This window comes from Narcine bancroftii, chromosome 2 (genome assembly GCF_036971445.1).
Source record: "Narcine bancroftii isolate sNarBan1 chromosome 2, sNarBan1.hap1, whole genome shotgun sequence".
Lineage (NCBI taxonomy): Eukaryota > Metazoa > Chordata > Chondrichthyes > Torpediniformes > Narcinidae > Narcine > Narcine bancroftii.
The window spans coordinates 180,408,527-180,434,289 of NC_091470.1; the positions used below are offsets into that span (position 1 = coordinate 180,408,527).

At 49.7% G+C, this 25,763-nt stretch overlaps 1 protein-coding gene across 2 annotated transcripts; it reads right to left on the reverse strand.

The window, feature by feature from the left end:
- Positions 1-1,936: 1,936 nt before the first annotated feature.
- Positions 1,937-24,172, reverse strand: LOC138754714 (early estrogen-induced gene 1 protein-like). 2 transcript variants are annotated; one of them, XM_069919438.1, is made up of 12 exons: positions 23,972-24,172; positions 23,490-23,642; positions 20,762-20,882; positions 18,849-18,878; positions 17,540-17,656; positions 15,977-16,023; positions 12,809-12,933; positions 10,408-10,503; positions 8,430-8,607; positions 7,786-7,907; positions 6,509-6,578; positions 1,937-4,347 (listed from the first exon to the last, which is right to left on the reverse strand). In XM_069919438.1, exons 2-12 carry the CDS (start codon positions 23,639-23,641, stop codon positions 4,308-4,310), a joined length of 1,098 nt encoding a protein of 365 aa, XP_069775539.1. In that variant the 5' UTR covers position 23,642; positions 23,972-24,172; the 3' UTR covers positions 1,937-4,307. The 2 variants fall into 2 exon arrangements, with proteins under 2 accessions (XP_069775539.1, XP_069775538.1); XM_069919437.1 differs by having other exon boundaries at positions 23,490-23,645.
- Positions 24,173-25,763: the final 1,591 nt, after the last annotated feature.

Below are 25,763 nucleotides of genomic sequence, written 5' to 3' on the forward strand. Positions count from 1 at the left end.
TTTTATATAAAAATAATAAATTTCTGCTGAAACACTGCACAAAAATTTTATAGTCATTTTGGTGTCACCCCCTCTGATGGCGTCACCTGGAGCAGTCCGCACTCCCCTAGTGATGCGATATGTATCGTTTGTATGTCTGCGTCTGTGTTTGCACTGTTCTACACCCTGGACCGGCGAATGCACTTTCATCAGGTTGTACGGGTACAATCAGACAATAAATAAACTTGAACTTGAAGATTCAGCTTGCAAGCGGGGTTGATGTATGTAGAGAGAGTGAGGGCGCATGGTGCAGCATGCAAACACATACCTGTCTGCATCGGTGGAGTCATGCGTTCCAAGGTTACGCATGTGTTCCTGCGCATGCGTGGTGGAGTGGGAGGGTGTGGATGTGCATATGTGCATGTTCGCTCACACAGACTCAGCCACCCACGCATGGTCCCAAGCACTTGGCAAACTGAACATCGATACTGACTCATTCATGAGGGAAATGATCAGAACTGGGTGGTGGGGAAAAGAGGGGGATTTCAACAATCTCTACAATTCTGTATTGGGCCACTAAAGATCAGTCCAGTGCCAAGCAGCTGGGGCACAGGAAGAGGTACGGCAAGCCACCAAACTCCAAATTAAACTGAGGTAATGCTGCTTCAATAAAAGTCATTTTGACTGATCCGCGAATGGGAGTGTTTTGGAGGGAATATGGGCCACCTGCAGGTTAATGGGACTAGCTGAGGTGGACCACTGGGTCACCAAAGAAATGGGACGAAGGGCCCAATTCCCTGTGGCTCTGTGACCACGGCATTCTTCCAGATTCAGACATACAGCACGGTAACCGGCCATTTTGGCCCACGAGTCTGGGCCGACCAATTTACACCCAATTAACTAACAGCCCCTGGTACATTTCAAACAGTGGGAGAAAATCGGAGCCCCCCGGGAAAATCTACACAAATATGAGGAGAACATGCAAACTCCTTACAGACAGCACGGGATTCAAACCCCGCTACACCAACCATGCTGCCCCAGTTGTCAAATCAGAACAGTAGAGGCCCTTTGGCCCACGGTGTTGTGTTGACCTAACTGACTAACAACTGCCTAGAATTTCCCTACTGTACAACCCTCTATTTTTTCCTCAGTTCCCTGTATCCAATAGCTTCTTAAAAGATCCTATTGAGCCCACCCCCACATACGCAACCTCAGAATATGTGACTGCATTGATACACACAAGTAGGCATCTGCCTCCATCACCGTTGTTTGCAGCACATTCCAGGTCATTTATAAAAATTACTGTGGGAAAGGAGTGGTGGGGAGTCCCAGAACAAATCGATTCTTGGTTTGTGCTCGACCACTCACTATTCTCCCATGGTCTCCTTTTTTACAGCTCTCCCTCCCCTTCTCTCTCCATTCAGAGAGGCTGCCCCCTCCCCCGTTGCATCCCATCCTCGTAACTCTTGCCTGTGCTCGTCCCCTCCCCCACCCCGTTGCATCCCATCCTCGTACCTCTTGCCTGTGCTCGTTCCCCGCCCCCCCCCCCCACCACTCCTTTATTCACATCTTGATGAAGTGCTCAGGCTCGTAGACGTTGGCCGTGCACCTTTACCGTTGCTAATATCAAGTGCATTGTGTGACCTGCTGGGTTCCTCCAGCGTTTGTCTTTTCGCAGTGTCTGCAGGCCTCCGCGTTTCGCTCCCTGCGGAACACGCACCAGCGCCAACCACCTCTGCGCGAGTCTTTTTTACAATGGAGGCCAACTTTATGGTTTGCCTTCTGGTACCCAGTCGTTGGCATCTGCTTGCTAGAAGAGAGATGGTGGGAATAAGCACCTATTTCTGTGTCCTGGAACTCAACGACTGTACAAATGTGCTTGTTGAGTCCAAGACAACTTTTCTGAACCTCAAAACAACACTGTTAATTCAATAACTTTTCAAAACAATTGTTTTTTTTTAAAAAGACATTTTATTGATAAATTACCATTTCTAAAAACAACCTTCCATTCTTAAGAAACACACAATCCTGTAGTTAGCACTTAACGGGAATATTTAGCAACAACAGGCAACTGGGGGTTAAAAATATTCAAGATCTGCAGTCTTAAAGGGAGATGCACAGACCCCGTAACAATACAAAAAGGAAACAACTGGATCACCAAATAAAAGCTCAAGAATCCCTCGCTTTGTAAGGTAAAACATCATGAGATGGGAATTTGTAGGGAGTTACCCTGTACAGGGCAGTAACAAGAAGGGGAGGTGTCCTTGTACTCCTGTTAGGTAAAACATCATGAGATGGGACCGGAGAAGGAGTCACCCAGTACTAAGGAGTAACAGAATGCATCCTTGTACTTACAAGATAAGAGAGACATTGATGGATTGAGAGGCAGGAAGCTAGCAGGGAAAGGATAGCAACAGTTTTAGTCATTGGACAAGTAATGATATGATGATGTTCTAAGCATGTATCCAAGGGTATAAAAAATCACCATTTTGCTGATAACGGCAGAATGCATTCTCTGACTAACATGTTTAGTCGCAAGTGTTACAATCCGGTAATAAAGAACAAAGAACCCTGATTTCGACTCAGCCTGGTGTTTGTCTCACTCATTCATGAACAAAGCAGACCTAACAGCTTTCAATTTTCAGAGGAAAATGACATCACTGGCCGCCACCTTGCCCATCTCCCACCAATAAACACGTCTGGACAAAAGGTTAGCTCCTCAACCTGCCCTTTAAGAAAGCACTGCCCCTTTAAGGACAGGGAACCCCCCTCTTATAAACTGCCAGGGTTGGAAATTGAGCAGAGACAGTGACCTTCACCCTCTCAACCTGATTGTTTGCAAAGGATTCAGACATATTATTATCATTTGAGGTAAAAGGACATGGAAAAAGTTACCTCCAAATGATCCAGTGGGATAATTATTGGCCCAGGTCCACATTCCTACCAAATAATTACTCCCAAAGGGACCATATTTGTTTAAAAGAAAATTTATGCAGATCAAATCTGGTGGATGATGGGAAATCAATGGAGTTTCTCTCCCTCCTTCCTCTCTCCCTCCCTGTCCCCATCTCCCCTACCTCTCCCCAAAGCCCCCCTCCCCCACCTCCTGTTGGTTGAGCTCAGCACCAGTTCCCTTCCTGCCTCAACTGCACTCACGACCCACCCCAACGTCTCCTGGACCGGGTCACACACCCTTACAAGGTGGCAGGTGCCCAGGGTTTAAGGCACATCACCACCCCTCCAACAATTCCCCAAACCAGCGCCTTCCTTTGCCCACTTTGGCCCAGACTAGACCGAGATGGGAAGGGAGAGAGGTCACTGGTAACCACTTGCCGAATGCAGGAAGAGAGTTGAAAATCCCAACGGGGAACCCCCAAGTATTTAGGTAATTTTGCCACTACTTGGGAGAAATTCATTCCCAAAGGAAAACAGACACACCAGGCATCGAAGTCACTGGGTTTTAACAGGATAACTCGCTCCAGGTTGTGCCCACCTCCTCACTCTATCCAGGGCCACTGACCTCAGGGCAAAATGGAATCTCCTTCCCATTCCCCCCCCCCCCCCACCAAGTCGCCAATTCTACAAGGCTGCCCTGAAATCTCTGGGAATCCACAAACTAAATTTATTTTTTTTAAAAAAAACCACACACAACTCCTCCCTCCCCGCACCCACGCAGAGACGCCTGAGAACCTGACCTCATCGTGGCTGGTTCTCTCTCTATCCACCCCCACGTCTCCGACAGTCAGCTAAACAGGAAGGCGTTCCACTTCCCCATTGGCTGAGGAGTTTGGGACAAATGGCCTGGCCGAAGCCAGTGGTGGGGGGGGGGGGGTCACCTTTCCCCCTGGGGAAAGCTGACAACCTGGGTCTTAAAGGGGCTTCATGCCCGGGGGATGGGAAGAGGCCCTCTAAAAACCGGCATCAATAGGCACCATTCAACCTTGCGCACCAAGTTTTCCCGCATGCCATGAACCAAATCTGTGCCATCAGCTCTCTCGCGGTGCAGAGGACCATCATCAGCGACACAGCTAGCACACACCAAGTCTTGTTAGAAGGTAAAGAAAAATAAACAAGAAGAATCCCTAACACCAGTCAAGCAGAGGCCAGTTCCCGCAGAAACACCTGTTCATTTTGCAGTCGCTGCCTTTCCTCATGAATGCACTGCCTCTAACACTCTCGCCAGGTTCTCTGGGATGAGGTGGGCAGTCTCCCTCCCCCTACGTTCTTCCCCCCATTGCTCTCTCTATCTGCAGTAGATCTTCCAGAGTGAAAGCCGGGGGTTGGGGGCGGCCCAGCTTCAAGGTGACTAGGCGGTCGCCCGGACCAGTTCAGAGGCTTCCTATCACCACGGGCTTGTAGCCGCACCACCTGCATGGAGGGAGGCAGACGCTCAGGGTTATTTTAGACAAACATACAGGACGGTTACAGCCCCATGAGCCCGTGTCGCCCAATTAACAATCCCCGGTGCATTTTGAATGGTGGGAGCACCCGGAGGAGACCCATGCACACAGGGGAGAACGTACAAACTCCTTACAGACACCGCAGGATTTGAACTTCGGCCCCGATCGCTGGCGCTGTAACGGTGTTACACTATGCCGCTATGCTAATTACGCTGCCTTTTGTCAGAGGGTCATGAATTTGTAGGCGCTTTTAAACTGCTGTGCCTGGGTAGCCCTCCTGGGACCCAGGTGCGTTCAATGGGTCTCAGCACCTTTTAACCTGCAGGGGTTAAATCACCAACCCGGTGACTTAAGGGGGATCCCACCCCCGCGATGATTGACGCGCCACACACTCACCGAATGATGTAAAAGATTTAAACTCTTCCTGGGAAGCATGTTTAAACCACGTTATAATTTCCCCTTTCCTGAGTTCCTTCTCTGCATTTGAACTCGGCGCCAACACGCATCCCCGTGACGTCACTGGAATAAGCGGGTCAGCCATTTTCGATTGCAAGCCACTCGCAGACAAGGCCGAGGTAAGTTTAACAGGGTTCCAAGGTAGGGCAGGGACCTGGTTGATTTAGGAGCCCGCTGACCGGGTCAGACCCTTTCCAGCTACCTTGTGAGTGGGGTGCTGACTGGGCAAATCGCCAGTTAACCCCATTTTACAAGGCAGCTTGAAAGCACCTTGTGGAACTTGATGCCGCAGGTGGTTATGGAAGTGAGATCCCTGAGTGTATTGAAGGCAGAGATTGACCAGGTATTTGATTAGTCAGGGTTACGTGGAGAAGGCCAGGGAGTGGGGTCAGCTCATGACAGAATGGTGGAGCAGATTCGATGGGCTGACCTCCTCTATCTTGTGATCCTGTGCAGTACCAAGGTGCTGTTAGCCCCCCCGGGTCTCCAAGCGCAAGGTGGAGCGGGGTCTTGGCCAGGGAACCTGTGATTGAGCCTGTAGCCAATAGAAGTGGGTTTTCCCCCTCCCCCAACCCCTAGTCCTCAGCCTGGAGGAGACTGGCTCTCGGGGAAGGGCAGAAAAGGAGGAGGGGAGGAGGAAAAGGTGCCGTGTCCCACTGGAAGAGATCCAACCACACTGGGAGGGGGAAATCAAAGTGGGGGGGGTCCCCATTGGCCTCCAATAGAGGAGCAGAAAGGAGAGCCCAGGTTTCAGTCCTCAAGGGTAGGGGATGATGGGGAGTGTGTATGAGTGCAAGGTTTGGGAAGGTGGTGTGAAGGGGGTACCTCCTCTCAGAGGAGGGGCGAGGTTTAGGTGAGTGCGGGACAGCCAAAGGTTAACTTGCAGGTTGGGTCAGTGGTGAAGGCAAATGCAAAGCTGGCATTCATTTCAAGAGGAATAGAATCTATTCCAATGTACTCATTGGAATTTAGCAGGGATGTGATGTTGAGGCTTTATAAGGCCCTGGGGAGACCTCACGTGGAGAATTGGGAGCAGTTTTGGGCTCCTCATTTAATAAAATTCATTGTTTTGCGGCAGTGCTACAGTGGAAACATTCATATTATAACCATCTTTTCCCTGATGGTAGCAGAGTAAAGAGGGTACGGCCTGGGTGGTGGTGGGGTCTTTGAGGATAGAGGCTGCTTTTTTAAGACACCGCTTCATGTAGATGGAGTGGAGTCTGGTGCCTGTGACGTCACAGGCCAAGTTAACAACCCTCTGGAGTTTATTCTTGTCCTGAGAGTTGGCGCCTCCGTACCAGGCAGTGATGCAACCGGCCAGAAAGCTCTCCACGGTCCACCTGTAGAAGTTTACAAGAGTCTTCGGTGATGTACCGAATCTCCTGAGACACCTCACAAAGTACAGCCACTGGCGAGCCACCTTTGCGAATGGATCAACGTGGAGGCTCTAAGACGGATCCTTGGAGATGTTGACACCCTGGAATCTGAAATTCCTGACCCTCTCCACTGCTGAGCCCAAGAGGAGGGATCAGCTCATGATTAAATGTTGGAGCAGACTCGATGGGCTGAATGGCCTATTTCTATTCCTTTATGGTCCCGACAGCCAGTCCGGATCCATTTCCCTCTGCGGCACCACCCATCAAACCAAGCTGACGCCCCAGGCTACAGCCCACCTGCTATCCGTAAGTAAGCTCCCCAGTCTGACCGTCCCGTCTCGTCCCACATACAGTTGCAGCCCACTATCTGGAACAGAAAGAAAAAAAAGCCCAAGTCATCAAAAGGGAAAAGGAAAATAACATGCACATGATGCAGGGAACACAGGAAGGTTCCTGCAGTTCAGGCGGCCTCTGTGGAGAGAAAAAGAACGAAGATTTCAGGTTGCTGACACCTTGTCAGCGAACCGTGTCGGGCCCAAGAGCAGGAGGCATTTGATTCACCGTGAGAGGCAAATTAAACTTCTGGTGTCCGCTCTGCCACACAGATTCTGATCATCTGGCCTCTGGTCATGATACAGGTTTATTGTCATCCGATTGCACAAGTACGACCCAATGAAACAGCGTTCTCTGGTCTCAGTGCAAAACCTGCAGACACACAACCAGATGTAACACACATACAAACAAACAATATATACACAGGACAAGTATTCATGAATATAAATAAATATTATTTTGCAAATATGATAGTCTTGGGTGGTCAGTGTGAGCAGTTCCTTTGGTCGTTCAACATTCTCACTGCCCGTGGGAAGAAGCTGTTCCCCAGCCTGGTGGCGCTGGCTCTGATCCTCCTGTATCTCTTCCTCCAACGGGAACAGCTGGAAGATGCTGTGCGAGGGGTTGGAAGGGGTCCTCGATGATTTTACGCACCCTCTTCAGACAACCATCTCAGTAGATCTCGTTGAAGGGGGTGGGGTGGGGGAGACCCCAGTGATCCTCTCTACCACCCTTATGGTCCTGTGGATTGACCTCCAATCCATTTCTCTGCAGCAACCATCCCCGCACTGTGATACAGCCAACCAGGACGCTCTCGATAGAGCTCCTGTAGAAGGTTGACGGGATGGTGGCCGGTAGCCTTGCCCACCTCAGTCTTCTTAGGAAGTGCAGTCCGGTGATGTCGAGTGTCCATGATAGATCACTAGTTAAGTGAACTCCAAGGAACTTGGTTCTCTCCACTCTCTCCGCTACAGAATTCTTGATGTGTAACGGAGGGTGGTCGTTCCTGGTCCTCCTGAACTCCACGATCATGTCCTTCGTCTTGTCCACATCGAGACTCAGAAAGTAGCAGTCATATCACAAGATTTTCCATCCTCTCTCTACACCGTGACTCATCGTTACCTGATGAGGCCAACGACTTGGTCATCTACAAACTTGATGACCGTGTCGGAGCATGGCTGCTGTGTGGGAAGCTGGCTGACCTGCCGGCACCTCCCCCCACCCCCAATCCACTCACTCACCTTCTCCGCTGCCAGACTGGCTGAAGTCCTGGTCCCGGAGGATCCGATCCACAATGTCGTCTGCGTCCACTCTGGTATCGTCCACCTGGGTGAGACGGTTCTCCGCGCCCTCGTTCCTCCACCTGCCAGGGAGGGGGGTGGGGGAAGGAGAAGGGAGTTCAGGATGGTGGTCATGCATTCTGAGGGGGAGAGGGGTTTCAGGATGGTTGTACTACCGAACCAATCCTGGGGAAGTGGGCGGGGGTGGGTGTTCAGGTGATTTTCCTACCCAGCCCACCCAGTGGGCATAAGGTTGAGAGGGGAGAGAGTTCAGGATGGTGGTCCGACACAACACAGACACAGGGAGAGGGGGTTCAGTGTAGTGGCTCTACTCGACCTGACAATGGTGGGGGGTGGGGAAGAGAAGTGGTTCAACATGGTGATCCATCCATGCCTGCCCCCAGGAGAAGAGGGAATAGAGCGAGGGGGGGGTGTCAGTATGATGGTCCTACATGCCCAGAGAGATGGAGGGGGAGGGGAGAGAGGGGGGGAAGAGGAAGGGGTGGATGGGTCTGAGACTGGCAGGGAAGGAGGGGACAGGGATGAAGTACAGGCAGGAGGGACCCTCTGGGCCAGTGAGATGGGAACTGTGGAGAGGCCCCTACCTGGAGGTCCGTTCTGAGCGGGAGGAGAGCCTGAGGGGAGGCGAGGGTCCCTTCTCCTTCTCCTCCCTCAGGTCGGCCATGCTCCCAATCCCAGAGGAGAGCCCGCTGCCGCTGGATCCGTCTCGCCGGTGAGCCAGCTCGAAGCGGGGGACGCAGAGCGAGCTCTCAGAGCTGTAGCCTGCAGGTGGTGGGGGGGGGGGAGAAGTGGAGGGGAGAGAAAACAGAAGCTGAGGTCACTAGTATGCCCCCTCTGCAGAGGTCCCTCTCACTCAACTGGACCGCGCACAGTTAAAAAACCCAAAGCACCCTGACTAGTAGGCCATTCAGCCCATTGAGCCTGTCCTACTTTCTTGGAAGAAACTTCAAGAACTTCACATTCCTGGGTGTCAACATCTCTGGCGATCTATCCTGGGGCCTCCACATCGATGCAATCACAAAGAAGGCTTGCCAGTGGCTGTACTTTGTGAGGAGTTTGAAGAGATTCAGTACATCAGCGAAGACTTGCAACTTTCTACAGGTGCACGGTGGAGATCATTCTGACTGGTTGCATCCCTGCCTGGTACAGAGGGGCCAATGCACAAGGACAGGAGAGTTGATCACTTGGCCGGCAATGTCACGGGTACCAGTCTTCATTCCATCGAGAACATCGACAAGAGGCGGCGTCTTAAGAAAGCAGCCTCTACTCTCCTCCTAAATTCAATCCCTCCAGCAATGAAGGCCGACATTCCATTTGCTTTCTTGATCACCTGAACCTTTGGCGATCATTGAACCCTGGTTTGGAGCCTTGAAATAATTTCATTTGGGGCCCTCCTTGTCGGATGATCAATTCTGTAGGGGTTTTAACGGTGTAAACGCGAGGATCCTGTCCACCCCTATCCTTCAGAGCACCCCAAGACTTCCCTCGCTCTCACCCCCCAGACCCTCTCATGCCTCCCTGCAGTTATCCCATGGGTTTTTCAGCTTGCATCGGAGCCGGTAAAGGTGAATGTTTGTTCTGGATCGGATATGGGCCTGCGTGCTGGGGACTGTATCTTCCAGATTCAATTTCTTGTCATGCTATAAAGGAATACGGGATTTCTTTTCGTATACAGTAAGGCGGAGAGATTTGCCACCCCCAAAATTTGCCCAAAACGCTCCTTACAGAGAAAGAGAAGCACAAACAAGCACCCCCCCCCAGCCACACCCCAGAGTCGCCAAGTGCCAGTGGATTAGCGCTCCCGCAACCGCACAGAATCAAGTCTGAGCCATTAATAGCAGATCCGAACCTCCGACCCAATCAAGAACCCTTCGGTGCCATGTCACATCCCAGTTCCGACGCCCGGCACGCCCCCTTCCTCATTCCAGCCTGTCTGCAGCAGTCCGTTGTGGATCCCTCAACCACGGTCACCAGAGCCCCGCCACCCATGTGCATCTTCAGCCGCTGAGCCCCTCGCTGGTCCGCCGCTGTGGCTACCATCCCATGGGTCTGCTTCTCTTTTCAAATGGTGGAGGAGGTGGGAGGTGTTCTCCCAGTTCTCTGCTCCCCCAGAGTCTGCAACCTCTCGTGGCCGCTGGCGAACACAGGCACCGCCATCCTGGGTCCAGACCCTACGGTTACAGATTTTCTAATTACAACCACTGTCAGGTCCTCGGCCACTGTATGAAACTGATGGCAGTTAGACTGGGTGGTTGGACCCCACAGGGGAGTCCATTCCCTGCTTTTCTCGGGTCCGGCCAGCAGCGCCCCCATCTTTAGCCTTTATCTTGGCTGGGGAACAAGACCCCTGAAACTCTGGAAAAGAGGAACTCAATGTCAATGCTATCCCATAACCTTCCAAAAAGGAAGGCTCTCACTGCCAGAAGCTAAACAGATGCAAAGTTTCGCCTCCACCCAAAGGCCCATTTACAACAACCCTTTCCCCCCAAATCTGAGACTCCACGGAAACCTCTCTCCCCTTCGGAGACCCGGATCCCATTTCCCAAGGATCGGTCCACTCACCCGAGACTTTGGACAGTTGACTGGAGGCGCTGGAATTCCTCGAGTGCCTTTTCCGTATCACCTGCTCAGGAGTGTGGTCACTTCCCTCGGGGATTCCTGTTCCGAGAAAGTACAGGGTTGACAGGTTAATAACACCAAATTGAGTGGAAAAGCAAACAGAGGATACGGAGAGTCTGTAGATGGATATCGATAGGTTAAGTGAAAGGGCAAGGGTCTGGAAGGTGGAGGACACTGTTGGTCAATGTGAGGCCGTCCACTTTGGAAGGACAAATGGAAGATCATATTATTATTCAAATGGAAAGCGATTGCAGCGGACTGCCGTGTAGGACTTGGGAGGGCTTGTGCATGAATTACAAAAGGTTGGTCCGCAGGTGCAGTAGGCGGCAAATAAAACGTTGGCCTTCATTGCTGGAGGGATTGAACTTAAGAGCAGGGAAGGTTCTGCTGCGTCTGTACAAGGTACCAGAGAGGCTGCATCTGGAGAACTGCGTGCAGTCCTGGTTTCAGTACTGGAGGAAGGATGGACTGGCTTTGGAGGCGGTGCAGTGGAGGTTGATTCCAGAGATGGGGGGGCATTGGCCTACGAGATAAGATGGAGTCGTCTGGGACTGTACTCACTGGAATTTAGAATGAGAGGGAATCTTATAGAAATGTACACAATTATAAATTTCAATGAACGTATACAATTAGGGGGGGTTTCTAATGGGATCAGATAAGAATGGAGTGCCTTCAGCCAATCGCATCCTCGTTCTCGCTCCTCGGTCCCAACCGATATCTGTTTGGGGAGCCTGGATTCATCCCGACGCAAAGTCTTGGAAACCTGACAGGGAGGGGAAGAGGCGTTTCGTTATGTGCCACGTGTGCTGAAAAGGTCCGTTCAGCCCGCTCTTTGGCCATTGGGGAAAAGATCACAACTTACCTGGGCCTTTTTGGATTTAAAAGAAAAAAAAAAATCACAGAAAGCCATGCCTGTAAAAGGAACGTTGGCACGAGGATGTTGCCAGGACTTGGGTGGGGGGGGTGGGGGTGATAGGGGGGCCCAAGCTACAGGGAGAGGTTGAACTGGCTGAGACTTTATGCCTTGGAGCAGAGTGATCTCAGAATCAGAATTTATTGTCGTGAGCAGGTCACAAAATTCAGGGTTTTTTGGCAGCGTCACAGTGCAAACTTTCATATTATAACCATCTAAACAACATTACTATAAAAAATAACAATAATAATGGATGAAAAGTCAGGCATTGTCTTGGTTCATTGATGGCGGAGGGGAAGAAGCCGTCCTTGTGCCTTTGGGTGCTCGTCTTCAGGCTCCTGGACCTTTTTCCCTGATGGTAGCCTGGGTGGTGGGGTATTTGAGGAATAGAGGCTGCTTTTTTCAGATGTCCTTGATGGAGTGGAGTCTGGTGCCTGTGATGTCGCAGGCCAAGTTAACAAACCTGTGTAGTTTTTTTTCTTGTCCTGAGTATTTGGCATCTCCGTACCAGGCAGTGATGCAACCAGCCAGAATGCTCTCCACGGTCCACCTGTAGAAGTTTCCGAGAGTCCTCGGTGACCTACTGAATCTCCTCAGATACCTCACAAAGTATAGCCACTGGCGAGCTTTCTTCACGATTGCATCGACATGGACAGATCCTCGGAGATGTTGACCTCCAGGAGTTTGAAGTTCCTGACCCCTCGACGAATTGGAAACAACGTCTCCTCCTCACTGACTATCAACACAGGCGCATCCCAAGGATGTGAGCTTGGCCCACTGCTCTACTCGTTACACCCCCACGGCTGTGGCCAGGCTACAATTCCAACACTATCTACAGATTTGCCGATGACGCCACAGTTGTCGGCGGAATCACAAACAGCAACGAGGAAGCGAACAGGAGGGAGATCGATCAGGTTGTTGAGCAACAACCTTGTGCTCAATGTCGGCAAAACCAAGGAGATGATGGTCTTCCGACAAGGTTCCAGTTGCAAAGGGCCAGAGCTTGTAGCTTTTTGACCAGCGCTGAGGGAATAATGGTGTTGAAGGCCGAGCTGTAGTCGATGAAGAGGGGCTGTGTGTATGAGTTGCTGTTTTCAATCCAATTCATAGCTACGTGGTGCACAAAGTCATGAGAGGAATTGCTGAAGCCCCCATGCCCCGGGGGAAACGGTAACTCGAGGATATCGGTTTAAAGTCGGGGTGGGGGGGTGGGGGAAGAGAGATTTGATAGGAATTTGTGAGGTCATTAAAAAAAACATAGAAGGTGGCGGGTGAATGGAACAGACTGCCAGAGGAGGCGGTTGAGGAAGGTACCATTGCAATGTTTGAGAAACATTTGGTCAGATACATGGATAGGATGGGTGGTGTGGATCCTTGATGATTGCTGCTGTCCCCCCCCCCCACCCCCCCACCAAGAGAGGCAACCAATACCTGTCAGTCTGAACCTTGGATCCTGCTCCGGTCCAGAACTCCCCTTTCCATCGTCTCCTTTACAATCCAGTGTCAAGGAATTCTGACAGCCCAGGACCTCGATGGGCTGGGCTGTGGAACTGGGCCTAGAAGGGGAACAAGGAGGACTGTGTGGAGCTTTGGTCACCCAATTACAAGAAAATTATTAATACAGTTGAGAGAGTGCAGAGATTTACCAAGATGTTGCCAGGGCTTCAGGCACTGAGCTACAAGGATAAACAGGTGAGGACTTTATTCACTAGAGTGTAAGGGAATGAGGGGAGAATTAATCTACAAAATTATGAGGGGGGGTTTAGACAGAGTAGATGTAGGTCAGCTTTTTCCACTTGAGATACGAACCAAAGGAGGAGTCACGTGATGGAGTAGTGGCCGGACGGTGAACTCCAGCCCTCTCCAGAAAAGTCGGGAAAAACAAAAGAAAACACAAAGGCACAGAAATAAAAGTTACAGAAAAGTGAGTATAAAGGTGGAAAGAAGATGGCGACAAAAAAAGAAAAATCGAAAGCAACGGTAAGAAGAGAGGAAGAGAAGACAAAGGAGGAAAAAGGTGAAGGCCTTACCTGTCCGAAGAGGCCCACTGCGGAGAGAGAAACCCGCTCCCTCAGGTCGGTAAATAATGGACTACAAAAATGGCTCGCAGAGCCGAGTAAAAGTGCGCAACCGCGCATGCGCGAAACTTCGCGCATGCGCGATGCGAATGAAGAAAAACACACCGACGGGAGGGAGGACCAGCTGGGGAGTCGATCTCCACAGCCGGCAACGACAGCTGCAGAACACCTGCAGCAAGAAGAGACCACAGAAGACAATAGAAACAAGAAAGAAGAGGAGGAAAGGGCAACAAAGAAACAACAGATGGTCAACCCAGAGGAAGAAGAAGAGGAAGAGGAAGAGTACAGTGAAATAGAAGAAGAAAAGAAAGGCAAGGTAAAAGATATACTTGCTCTTATTAAAGGATACATGGAGTCATTTAAAGAATGGCAAACACAAGAATTTAAGGATTTAAGAAAAAGAATAAACAACACAGAAGAGAAAATAAATAAAATGGAGATGACCTTAACAGAAATGGGAAAGAAAATGGACAAGATGGAAGAGCGGGCAGTAGCAGCAGAAATGGAGGTAGAAGACTTAAAAAAGAAATTGGAGAAATCTAATAAAAAAACTAAAGAGACACAAGAACTACTAGCTCAAAAAATAGATACAATGGAAAACCATAACAGAAGAAATAACATAAAGATAGTGGGCCTTAAGGAAGATGAAGAAGGCAAGAATATGAGGGAGTTTATAAAAGAGTGGATCCCTAAGACCCTAGGATGTCCAGAACTACAGCAAGAAATGGAAATAGAAAGGGCACATAGAGTATTGGCCTCTAAACCACAACCACAACAAAAACCAAGATCTATTGTAGTATAATTCCTAAGATATACTATAAGGGAAAAGGTACTGGAGAAGACAATGGAAAAAGTAAGAGAGGGCAACAAACCACTGGAGTATAAAGGGCAAAAAATCTTCATTTATCCAGATATAAGTTTTGAACTCCTAAAGAAGAGAAAAGAGTTCAATACAGCAAAGGCGATTTTATGGAAGAAAGGGTATAAATTTATACTAAAGCATCCAGCGGTATTGAAAATATTTATTCCAGGACAACAAAACAGACTATTCTCGGATCCAGAAGAAGCACGAAAATTTGCAGAACAATTACAAAAATAGACTGAGGGAGGAAGACGGGTAATGAGAGTTAAAATGTTCACGATTGATATGTATGTGGGTAAAGACAAAAATAGACTGAGGGATGAAGACGGGTAATGAGAGTAAAAATGATCACGATTGATATGTATGCGGGTAAAGAGGTATAAGAGTGAATAGAGACAATGAGCATACATGAATGTATCTGTACTTAGAGGAAAATATAGATAGTATAGACAAGAATTAATAAGGGAAGGTAATGGAATAGAGAGAATAAGGAGGGAATTAAAAGAGTGACCTTTGTGACATATGTAAAGTGAAATCTTTTCTGGGGGAGGCGGGGTGGGGGGAAATAGCGGTCACTGCAAAATCAGTTGACGCTTGCGAGTGGATTCGCAAATCCAAATGGAGAGGGGAGATGTGGTTGTCCGACAAGGGATAAAGGACAACTCAGGAGGTGAAGGGGAGATTGGGGATAAATAAGATAGAAATAGGAGAATAAGGAAAATGTTGGATGTTGTAGGAATGTTGTCTTATAAAGAGTTGAAAATAAGAAAACAGAAATGGAAAAGGAGGAAAGGTAATGATGGAAAAACGGAAAGAGAAGATAAACAAAATATAAAAGGGCTACGCTGAACTATATGTCTTTAAATATTAATGGAATACATAACCAAATTAAAAGGAAGAAAGTACTAAATTTAAATGAATAAATGTATTCCATTAGAAAAAATAACATATAGGTTAAAAAATAATATTGAAATATTCGAACAAGTATAGGAGCCTTACATTAAATATAATAGCGAAAACCTACCGGGGACAAACATTACCTAAGTTGATGGAAGGAGAAGGAAAGAAAAGAATGGACTCAGTAGAATTTCTGGTGTAATTTTGTTGAATGACAACATTGTCTGACTGGCTTAATGCAACCTAGATTATATACCTAAAATGGATGAGGGGGGGGGGGGTGGGGGGTGGTTTGGGAGGAAAGGTGGGGGGGAGAAAAAGTCACTGTATATGTGTGAAAAAGAAATAGTGTATATCATGGCTAATGTGATTTATGGTGTGAAAAATAAAAAAATTAAAAAAAAAAAAGATACGAACCAAAGGATAGGTACGGGTTAAGGGTGAAAGGGGGCACGTTAAGGGGGAATTTCTTCACACAGAGAGGGGAGGGGGTGCGGAACAAGCTGGAGTGGTGAATGGAGGCTCAATTTTAACATTTAAAAAGAACTTGGACAGGTAAGCAGATGGGAGGGGTGGGAGGGCTCCGGAGTGGGTGCAGGCCAACGGGACTGGGCAGAATAATAGTTTGGCGCAGACTAGAAGGGCCCGTTTTCAGTGCTAAGTTCTAAGAAGTTCGCGCATCTCCCGCCCCGACAGCTCCTCCAGCCAGCAACAGACAAGACCAAGCTCCCACCCTCCCTCCCCCGCAGTTGTCGCACTTACGTCTTGAAGCAAGGGTCACCTGACACCAGCTGCATAGAGATGGACACCTGTGAGAAGAGACGGAGGGGTGGGGAGGGGAGGGGGGGAAGGAGAAGCATTAAGGCAGAGGGACTCAGGAGAGGCACTGACCCTGTCCACCCATGCGAGAAGTGGCAGAGCCCCCGAACTCTTCTCTTCCCCATTTCAACATGTCCTTTGATTTTTTAAAAAATATTGTATTTACCCACGACAAAAACAAGCACAAAGGAAAACAGACTTTACACATATTAGTGATATGTTTGTTTCTATATTCTGTTAAATTCTTGATTTTATTCCATAACACCGTCCCCACTGATGCATTTCATATTCATTTATAATCTGACTGCACACACACAACCAGACAAAACAGTATTTTACCAATCATTAGACATAGGAGCAGAAATAGGCCATTCAGCCCATCGAGTCTGCCCCACCATTCAATCATGAGCTAATCCATTTCCCCACTGCCTGGCATTCTCCCTGTAACCTTGGCTGATCGAGAACCTGTCAATCTCTGCCTTAAATGACCTGGCCTCCACAGCGGCCTGTGGCAACAAATTCCCTGGATTCACTGCCCTCCAGCTGAAGAAATCTCTGTTCGAAGCGGACACCCTTCAATCCTAAAGTTGTGCCCTCCTGTCCAAAGGTTAGAGGTTTAGATCTGTGTTTGGGTTGTTGAGGGTTTGAACCGCACTGGAGTCTTGCAGAGGGTTGTGGGAGTGCCAGAGGCAAATCCACAGACACTTAAAGATTATTTTTCTCACTGAAAGGGTGCTGGGTAATGTTAATGATGAATCTTTGTCTGCCTTAGGGCACACAAAAAGCAATTTTGTGTAACATTACATTTATTTTATGACATGATGATAAATAGGATCAGATTTGAACTGAAAGGGTTATAATACAAGGAAGGTTTGACGGCTGTTGGCCTGTATTTGCTGAAATTTAGAATGGGGGGGTGGGTTAATCTCATTGAAACAGCTCGAATGTTGAAAGGCGTGGACAGAGTAGACATAGAAAGGTTGTTTCCCATTGAGGGAGAGTCCAGGACAAGAGGGGGCAACTTCAGGATTGAAGGGGCGTCTGCTTAGAACGGATATACGGAGGAATATCTTCAGCTAGAGGGCAGTAAATGTGGAATTTGTTGCCACAGGCGGAGGTCGAGGCCGGGTCGTTGGGTGTATTTAAGGCAGAGATTGACAGGTTCTTGATCAGCTGGGGCATCAAAGGTTTATGGGTAGAAGGCCGGGCAGTGGGGCTGAGGGTGAAAATGGATCAGCTCATGATTAAATGGCGGGACAGACTCAACGGGCTGAATGGCCTATTTCTGCTCCAAGACCATTTTCTTCTACCGTTATTCCCACCACCCCCAGATTCTCACCTCACCCATTGGGGAGGGCACAATTAACCCACCAGCCCCGTGGTTACACTTGGATCAGTCGGGCAGAACAGACCGGAGGGGCCGAGAGGCCTGGCCTGACTGCGGTAGGCTGAAGCCGGGGAACCTTTTCCAAAGCTAGGGCTTCCCAGCGATCCCGGGGTGGATACCTGGAGGATGGAGTTGTCCTGCCGGGTGTTCTTTGTGTCGTAGCCCTCCAGGAGGCAGCAGCGAGCAGTGAAGCCAGCACCGGCAAACTCAGCCAGGTTCAGGTCAACGAAGCCCAGCTGGAGGTGGTGGGTGGAGGAGATTGGGGGGGGTTGTAGAATAGAACACTGTCAGCAGCAAGAATCACAAGCGCTCCCCCAACCTCCCTCCCTCTTTCGGAACCACTGAGAGCAAACACTCGACAGAGGCTGCAGCACAGTGCGGGTACGGCCGCTGCAGAGAAATGGGTCGGAGGTCAATCTACTGGGCCACGAGAGCGGCCGAGAGGATCGCTGGGGTCTCCCTCCCCTCCATCGACCTGATCGTCGCCTAAAATGGGCGAGCAAAACCATTAAGGACCCCCTCCAACCCGCACACAGCATCTTACAGTCTGCTCCCATTGGGGGAAGAGTTCCGGGAGGATCAGAGCCAGCCCCACCAGGCTGGGGAACAGCTTCTTCCCACGGGCAGTGAGAATGACCAAAAGGGTCGCCCTCACACTGACCCTCCGAGACTCTCATTTGTACAAAACAATATTTATTTTTTGTGTATATATGAATACTTGTCCTGCATATGCATTATTTGTGTTATATCTGGTTGTGTGTCTGCGTGTTTTGCACTGAGGACCGGAGAATGCTGTTTCGTCGGCTTGTACTTGTGCAATCAGATGACAATAAGCTTGACTTATCAAACAGCCTCCACGTTCCAGGCCCCGGCATCTGCAGTCTTATGTCTGATCATCTGTGGTGCAGATCAGCACAGGCTCTTCAGCCCACAAAGCGGTGCTGGCCTGTGGTAGCCACCATCACTCTCACCCTTCCCAACCTCACAGCCCAGGGCCCCCGTAGGATCATGAAAAGCAGGAGGTTGCTCCAGCCGGAGGCTACACCACCTTCCAACCCAGCCAAGTCTGAGCCCCTCCCCAAGGCGAGGCAAAAGTGAGGGAAATTCCTCATGCAAATGGTACAAGACTGGCTGAACATTCAGCTCAGAAACATTCCAGTCCACGCCATCAGATATTCCACCCCATTTCTACCTCTATGGCGCCCCTCTGCGATGAGTGAGTCTTCGAGTCGGCCCCCCCCAATCCTGCTCCCTCGACCTTATCTGCTTGGAGCCAACTCTCTTCCCCCATTTCCCCACAGATTTGGGTATGGCCCTCACTCCCCCTCTCTTCTCATTGCCCCAGATGGAACATGCCCCCCCTCCACCCATTGCACACCATCCCCTGCCTCCCTCTTCCCCACTGCAGAAGGACAGTGAACGCCTCACCTTCACGAACGACTTCCCACCCTTCATCTCCTGTGGAGAAACCAGGCAACAGGTCAGGATGCTGGGGTGTTAAAGGTGCAGCACACAATCTCTCTCAGGTGAGGGCGGGGGTGTCAGAGGTCTCTCGGGAGGGTGGGGGTTGTCAGAGGACTCTGAGAGAGGGGCTGGGAAGTTGGATGTCTCTCAGGTGAGGAACGGAGGGGGGGTTGGAGGCCTTTCAGGAGGGCGGGGGTGGTTCAGAGGTCACAAAGGAGGATGCCAGGTAATGCGGGATATCTCTTTTATTCAACGTCGAGACCAACGTCTCTCCACAAGTCCATACATCCCCACGCAGGATTACACAAACCCAGGATGTCTCAACACTTGGCAACCGGAGCCACTCAACAATGGAACAACACACACTGACGTCAGGGAGGAAACAGCTGAGAGCCTGTGTTTACCATCTCCACAACAGTGGGGCAATAATAGCAACAGCACTGTGCGGATAGGGAAACAAGAAGCCTTGTTAGTTCTGCAAACTTCTCGCAGAGAAGGCTCGTCACCCTGGCTCGCTGTCTACCTCTTCTCTTTGGCTCGCTGTCTTCCTCTTCTCCTTGCACTCTACCCCCTCCTCCCCTCTCTAGCTTTCCTCCCTCACTCCCCCTCCCCTCCTCCCTCTCTCTTGCTCTCCCTCTCCTCCCACTCATCCTCTCTTGCTCTCCCCTCCTCCCACCCCCTCCATTTCTCACCCCTTCCCTCTTCCCCTCCTCCTCTTTCTCTTCTCCCCCCCCCCCCTTCCTCTGATATGGACAAACATGCAGGTAGATGGGACTAGGCCATCTTGGTCTGCACACGGGTTGGGCTGAAGGGCCTTTTCTGTAAGCTATGACTCTATGATCTATACCCTTCCGTGCCTTGCCTGCTTAAATGCCTCACTACCCACCCCAAATACCCCTCTCGAGGCAGCAGCCCAACCTCTCACTACCGCTGCTGCACTCCAGCCCAAGCGAATGTTTTTTATATACTCTCCTGAGCCGCCATAACCTTCCTGCCACAGTGACCAGAAGTGCACATGGTTTCCTGAGGGGGTCCTAAAACAGAGATTTGAACAGCTGCATCATCTATTTCCACGGTCGGTGAGCCTCGGACAAGAGGCCACAATTTCAGGATAAAAGGCCATCAATTTAAAACAGGGGTACGCAAAAATCTCTTTCACCGGAGGGTCGTGAGTCTGTGGGACTTGTAGCCACAGGCGATTGTGGAAGGGAAGTCGCTGGATGTATTTAAGGCAGAGATTGATGGGTATTTGATTAGTCAGGGCATCAAGGGTTTGGGGAGTGGGGCTGACTGACGAGTATGATTAAATGGCAGAGCAGAGCCGATGGGCCGATTGGCCTACTTCTGCTCTAATATCTTATGGATCCAATATTAATACCCAGTACCCCGACTGAGTCACCGATCTATCTCACTGCGCAGCCTCCTCTAGGGAGCTTGGACGCAGATTGCTCTGAATATCAAAACCCCCCCTCCCCCACCAAAGGTCTTGGCCCTTTACTGTACGTTACAGCCTTCATTAGATCATTGAAGATGGCTGAAGGACCTACACAGGCTGCGGGTGACCTGCAGTCAAAGGACCCAGTTATCGGAGCCGGGATTCGGGAAGGCAAGAAGGGCTCCCCAAGGGACTCGGGCTTCCTGACTGCATCAAGGTTCGGATCTGGAGCTTGGGATCGAACAGGAGCCCGTGTAGTTGCAGAGGCCATGGGAGGCAAATCCACGGACGCTCAGCGACTCTGAGGGGTCTCTCGGTAGGGAAATGCTCACAGCGGTTCTTGGCTCAAGCAGAAGTCGTCGCGTATCATAATTTTAATGCATTATTATGCGACAACCCGTTCACTAACCACAATTGCACCTGGGGTCAGCAGAGCACTAACCTTGCGGACGGACATCCGACAGACACTTGGATTCAGGACCCCCGTCACTGGGTTGGCGCCCATCTTGCAAGTGAAGCGAAATTCCTTCTGCCACTGCACGCAGTTGTCCTCCACCTCTTCCCTGGGAAGGTGGGGTACATTAGTCAGGAAAGAGCTTTTAAATAGCAGAGAACGGTACATCAGCAGAATGGGGCCTTCGACCCACAAGTCTGTGCTGTACACGATGCCTAAATTAAAGCAAAACTCTGCTTGTGCATGGATCACATCTTGAACATTCACAAATCTACCAAGTAGTACTAATACTGTATATACTCGTGTGATAGTTGACCCTCCCCCCTTATTTTTGACCCCCTGTGGAAAACCCAAGCAGACACTGAGAGAACGTACAAATCCTGGTTCCAATCGCTGTTGCCAGCCCCATACTCGAACCATACCAGTCAGATGCAAGAATTTTTTTTTTAAAAAGCACAGAGCGACAGGTGCCTGGAATGCCTTGCCAAGGATGGTGGAGGAGGCTGGTAAAATAGGGACTTGCACGGACCCAAGAAAAACAGAGGGAGACGGGTGAGAGGCAGGGAAGGACTATAGTGATGCGGAGTAGGTTTTCGTAGGTCAGCACAACACCGCGGGCTGAAATGTTCCTGTGCTACTTGTGGGATTGTACTGTGCACAAAGCGGCCATCACATTAGCACAATGTAATAGAGAAGAAAATGCCATTTAGCGCACCACCTTGCAGCTGTCTCACCTAGGTCTGTACACAGCTTCATTCCACCCCCCCTACCCCCTCCACTGTCCAAAGGCTAGTGGCATCTGGCCATGTCATTAGTCAAGCATGGACCTTATACTTCCCTCCTGAGTCTCCACACTCGGAGGGTGGAACCAGCAAGTGGGCCTCGGAGGGGGCGGGTTGGCCACAAACTGCTTATTGACCAAGCCTCCAAAATCCACCTTCCGCAGAGAGAAAGAGACCCTCACCCCTCTTGCACTGTCGATTTTACTGGAGAGCCCACCCTCCCTGTGTCTGAATATGAGAACAGAAGAAAGAGGAGCAGGAGTAGGCTAGGTGGGGGAAGAGACCCATTATAGGGATGCGAGGGGGTAGGTGAGAGACCGGAGAGGGCATGGGGAAAGGGGGGGGGGTGAATGGGGGAGAGAGAAGAAGTGACTGGGAGGAGGTGAAGAGAAATGTGAGAGTAGGGGAGCGAGAAGGGGAGAGAGGGGTGACTTGAAGAGGGGGTTGAGGGATGAGACCTGAAGGTGGGAGGGCAAGGGGGGTGGGAAGAGTGGGTCAATCCCGAGAGAGGGGTTGATGGGGGGGGGGGGGTTTCCCCACACATGGGGTGGGGAGCCTAAGTTTGGAGCAGAGGGGTAGTGGAAGATTTTTCTCGACAGTAACTGGGATCCGAGCCAAATGTAAAGGTGTTTGCGTGGATGGGCCCTTCTTTGACCAAACCAAATCTTAACTGCGTGGTTCCAACTCGAGATCCTGGGAATTCTGCTTCCTCTGATGTGATCGAGTCGCTCCCTCCTGTCACCAGGGGACAGCGGTTCAATCCTGACCTTTGGTGCCATCTGTGTGGAGACGCTGGTACCGGAAGCTCAGGATGCTGTCCATGCAGAGTTTGCAAGCTCTTCCTGTGACAGCCAGGGAATTCTACCCTGACCCAGGTTCCCTGGATTCCTTGCATGTTTATTAGCTGCAAAATTAACCCCCCCCCCCCAAGAATCTTGGAAGATGGGATTGGTCAGGGAATGAGCTGCAGGGTTAATTGGTAGGGGCCAACCTGTGCTATAATGCCGTTCTGGTGGTGGTGGTGAGGGAGGGGGGTGGTCTCAGGAAGGTGATTTCCAGAAGCAGGTGAAACGTGGAAATCTGCAATTGAAGTAAGTACTGGAGGAGCTCAGAAGGTCTTGCAGCATCCAGAGGAGGTAAAGATACATTACTGACTAATCAGCTCATCTGCAAGGTATACGCAAAAAAAATAGGAAGATGTCTGGATGAAGCCGGGGTCGGTGGGGGTGGTGGTGGTGAAGAGAGAGACTGGCCAGGGAAGGCAACAAACAAATTATGTTAATTGGATAAGAGGAAAGGTTTTGTCTCTGTGAAAGGAGACAGGGAAAAGGGGAGAAGACAAGGAAAGACAGAATGCTGGGGGAAAAGGAGATGGGGGGGGAAAAGAACAGGGAGGGGTTCGAACTCAAACCGGAGGTCAATGTTAATGCCATCTGGTTGGAGGGTGCCAGACTAGGTACAGTTCATCCAATTTGCAGACTATCTCCGGTTTCTGCTAACCTACTCTCCATTCACCCTCCCTTCCCCTCCAGCTCTCCACCCCCCTTCCCTCTCCATTCCCCCCTCCCCCTGTTCCTTGCTGTGCCCTCCCTCCCTCCCTTCTCCACCTATTACCTCCTGCCCATGGGGACCGTGCTCCTCCCCCCACATCTCCCCTCCCCCTTAATGTTTGGACATTTTCCCACACCTTGATGAAGGGCTCAAACCCAAACCGTTGGTTATGCATCTTTATCTTCGCTACACGGGTTCACTTGCTGAGTTTCTCCAGTGTTGTATTTTCCCTTCAGTCTGGCAGTACATGAAGACAGGCGTGTCAGTAGGCAGGGGAATTGAAATGGGTGACAGAGCCCCGGTGCTCAACAAAGCGATCTCCCAGTGGAGATTTGCGTGCAGGAGGTAGGATGTGTGGAGTGGGCCGAAGGGAACACGCTCACCGTGAGGTCAGCTCGCTGAAGGTCCCTCCTTGCCGCAGGCGGATTTTACAGAACAGGATCCCGTTGACGAACGGCACGGCGGAGAGTTTCACCAGGGTCAAGCTCACCAGGAACTTGAACTTCTTCTTCTTGGACAGGAAAGCCATGGACATCCTGCTGCGGGAAGCGAGCGGCAAACTCATCGGCAACTCAAAAACATCACCCAAATATAAAATCTGAAATCGCCACGAACAACCAAACTGTAATATATTCAAATACAGTATTTTCATTCTCACCATTCTAATATTTTAAGAACAGCTTACAAAATTCCCTCTCAATTAAAATCTGCTACATGTTAAAATTGTTACAAAATTCCCTCTCAATTAAAATCTATAATTTTAAACGTTACAAATTCCATTTTCAATTAAAATCTAATTTTAAAACCACGTGGTTACAAATCACACTCCCTCAGTTAATAGATATTTTTTAAAAGTCGTACTTACAGTGACCTGTTTGAAGCCGAAAACTATATTAAATTGGGGAGGGGGCTTTATTTCCTCCAAGAGTTGCGTGCCAGAGCGAAGTTGAAGAGCGTGGAAAGTTTCACAGAAGTTCCCGACCGCGTTTACCGCTCAGCGTCCAGTCACCCTCCCCAACCTTGGCGTCTGCATGGAAAAATCTCTTGTCAAACTTCCTCAACTTCGCCACCCACCGCGGCAGAAGTCACGTGAGCAAAGGAGACGTGAGGCAAGAAACCTCGTCAGCGGTGTGGGGTTAAAAGGAACCTTTCCTTTACCCGGAATACAGTTGTACGCCTTGAAGGTGCATTGGGGAGATTGGCTACACCGTCGTATACGACGGATCCATAGCAAAATCGCACCGAAATGCTGGAGGGTCTTTTCAGGATCTGATAGACCGGCTGAAGTTCTGCAGACTTTTATGGTTCACTGGTCGACCACGGAATTTTCACCCAATTGCATTATATTATGTCATTATACTGATATTTCCCCCCTTTTTGATGATGTACCCTATTCTCATGCATTGTTTACCTGTAATATGATTTTAAAAATTGAAAAAAGGAAGGCATTTTCCTCCTTAAAAACAATGTTTGAATATTACACTTTGTATAAGACGACTCCAAATCTGGCATTTACTACTGACCAGTGGATGCTGTTGTTGCGTGACGGTGGTGCCTGCCTCAGTCTTCTTGGGAAGCGCAGTCACTGTTGCGTCTTCCCGACAAGTGAGGGGATGCTGAGTGTCCGCGATAGGTCACTAGTTAAGTGAACTCCAAGGAACTTGGTGCAGATAGGGTGTTACGGAGTCCACATGACCCCAAAAACCCGCAATAGATATGCACCACAATACAAAAAGGGGTCCTTTTGTTTAAGTTTTTAATTATATTTGAACAAGGAAACAGAATTAAACTTTAACTTATTACTATCAACCTACCTAACCTACTTAATCCCCCTCTAATACTAAGCGCAGGTGTGTGTAATGTGTATTTAAGATTAGAAAAGTTCTTTGGATCACAGTCCAATCTCACTGGTTGCAGGCAATTCTTGTACTATGCACAGAAGTTAGCATTAACAAAGTTCACCAGGCTTTGGTGCTTAACAGGCAAATGGTTACCACTCAGGAGGGTTCTTGTTGGTATTCTGAGATTCCTTTTGTTCCAGGACATCCGCAACTGATTCCTTTCCAATCAGTCTTGCTGACCAAACTTGCCCCCTTCAGGGTTCTCCAGATGATCTTCCTTCTTTCAGGTCACCTTTCAGACAGCCAGTTTTCTCCTTTGACCAGACACTTCCAAAGTTTGCCAGCTTCTCCCTCTGGAACCAGTCTGTGTCTCTCCTTTTCTCTCACTCCCTCCCTCTCCAAGAACAAAACTGTTCTGTATCCCTGCAAAAATCACATGCTCCCCCAGGCAAGCTGTATGCTGCAACTTTGTTGCTTTTTGCAAAAAGCACTGCAAAAGTCCTGCAAGTATGCTGTGTTTTAAAATGTTTGTGTGCAACCTGCTCTAATAATCCTTCTCAAAACACCTCTAAATACTCTGTCACAAGGGGTAAAGAGCAGGAGGTATCTAAAACAAGATGTCCATGGTAAGAGGACCCTCCCTTCCCCCCCCCCCAGAGGGTTGTTGCAATCGAGAGGGGGAAGTGTTTCCCGTGTCCGCCAGGAGTGGTGGTGGACATTGAAAAGACTTAGATAGGCAGGTGGGTATAAGAAAAACAAAGAGTCTATCGTCTATGATGAAGGGTTGGATTGATGATTGGGGAGGCTTATGTGGAT

Coding starts and splice junctions, on each gene's coding strand:
- LOC138754714 (XM_069919438.1), bottom strand. CDS start 23,641: ATGTCCATGGCTTTCCTGTCCAAGAAGAAGAAGTTCAAGTTCCTGGTG. Junction 17,657..18,848: donor GTGGGAAGTCGTTCGTGAAG/GTGAGGCGTTCA, acceptor CACCACCTCCAG/CTGGGCTTCGTTGACCTGAA. Junction 8,608..10,407: donor TCAACTGTCCAAAGTCTCGG/GTGAGTGGACCG, acceptor CACCACCTGCAG/GCTACAGCTCTGAGAGCTCG.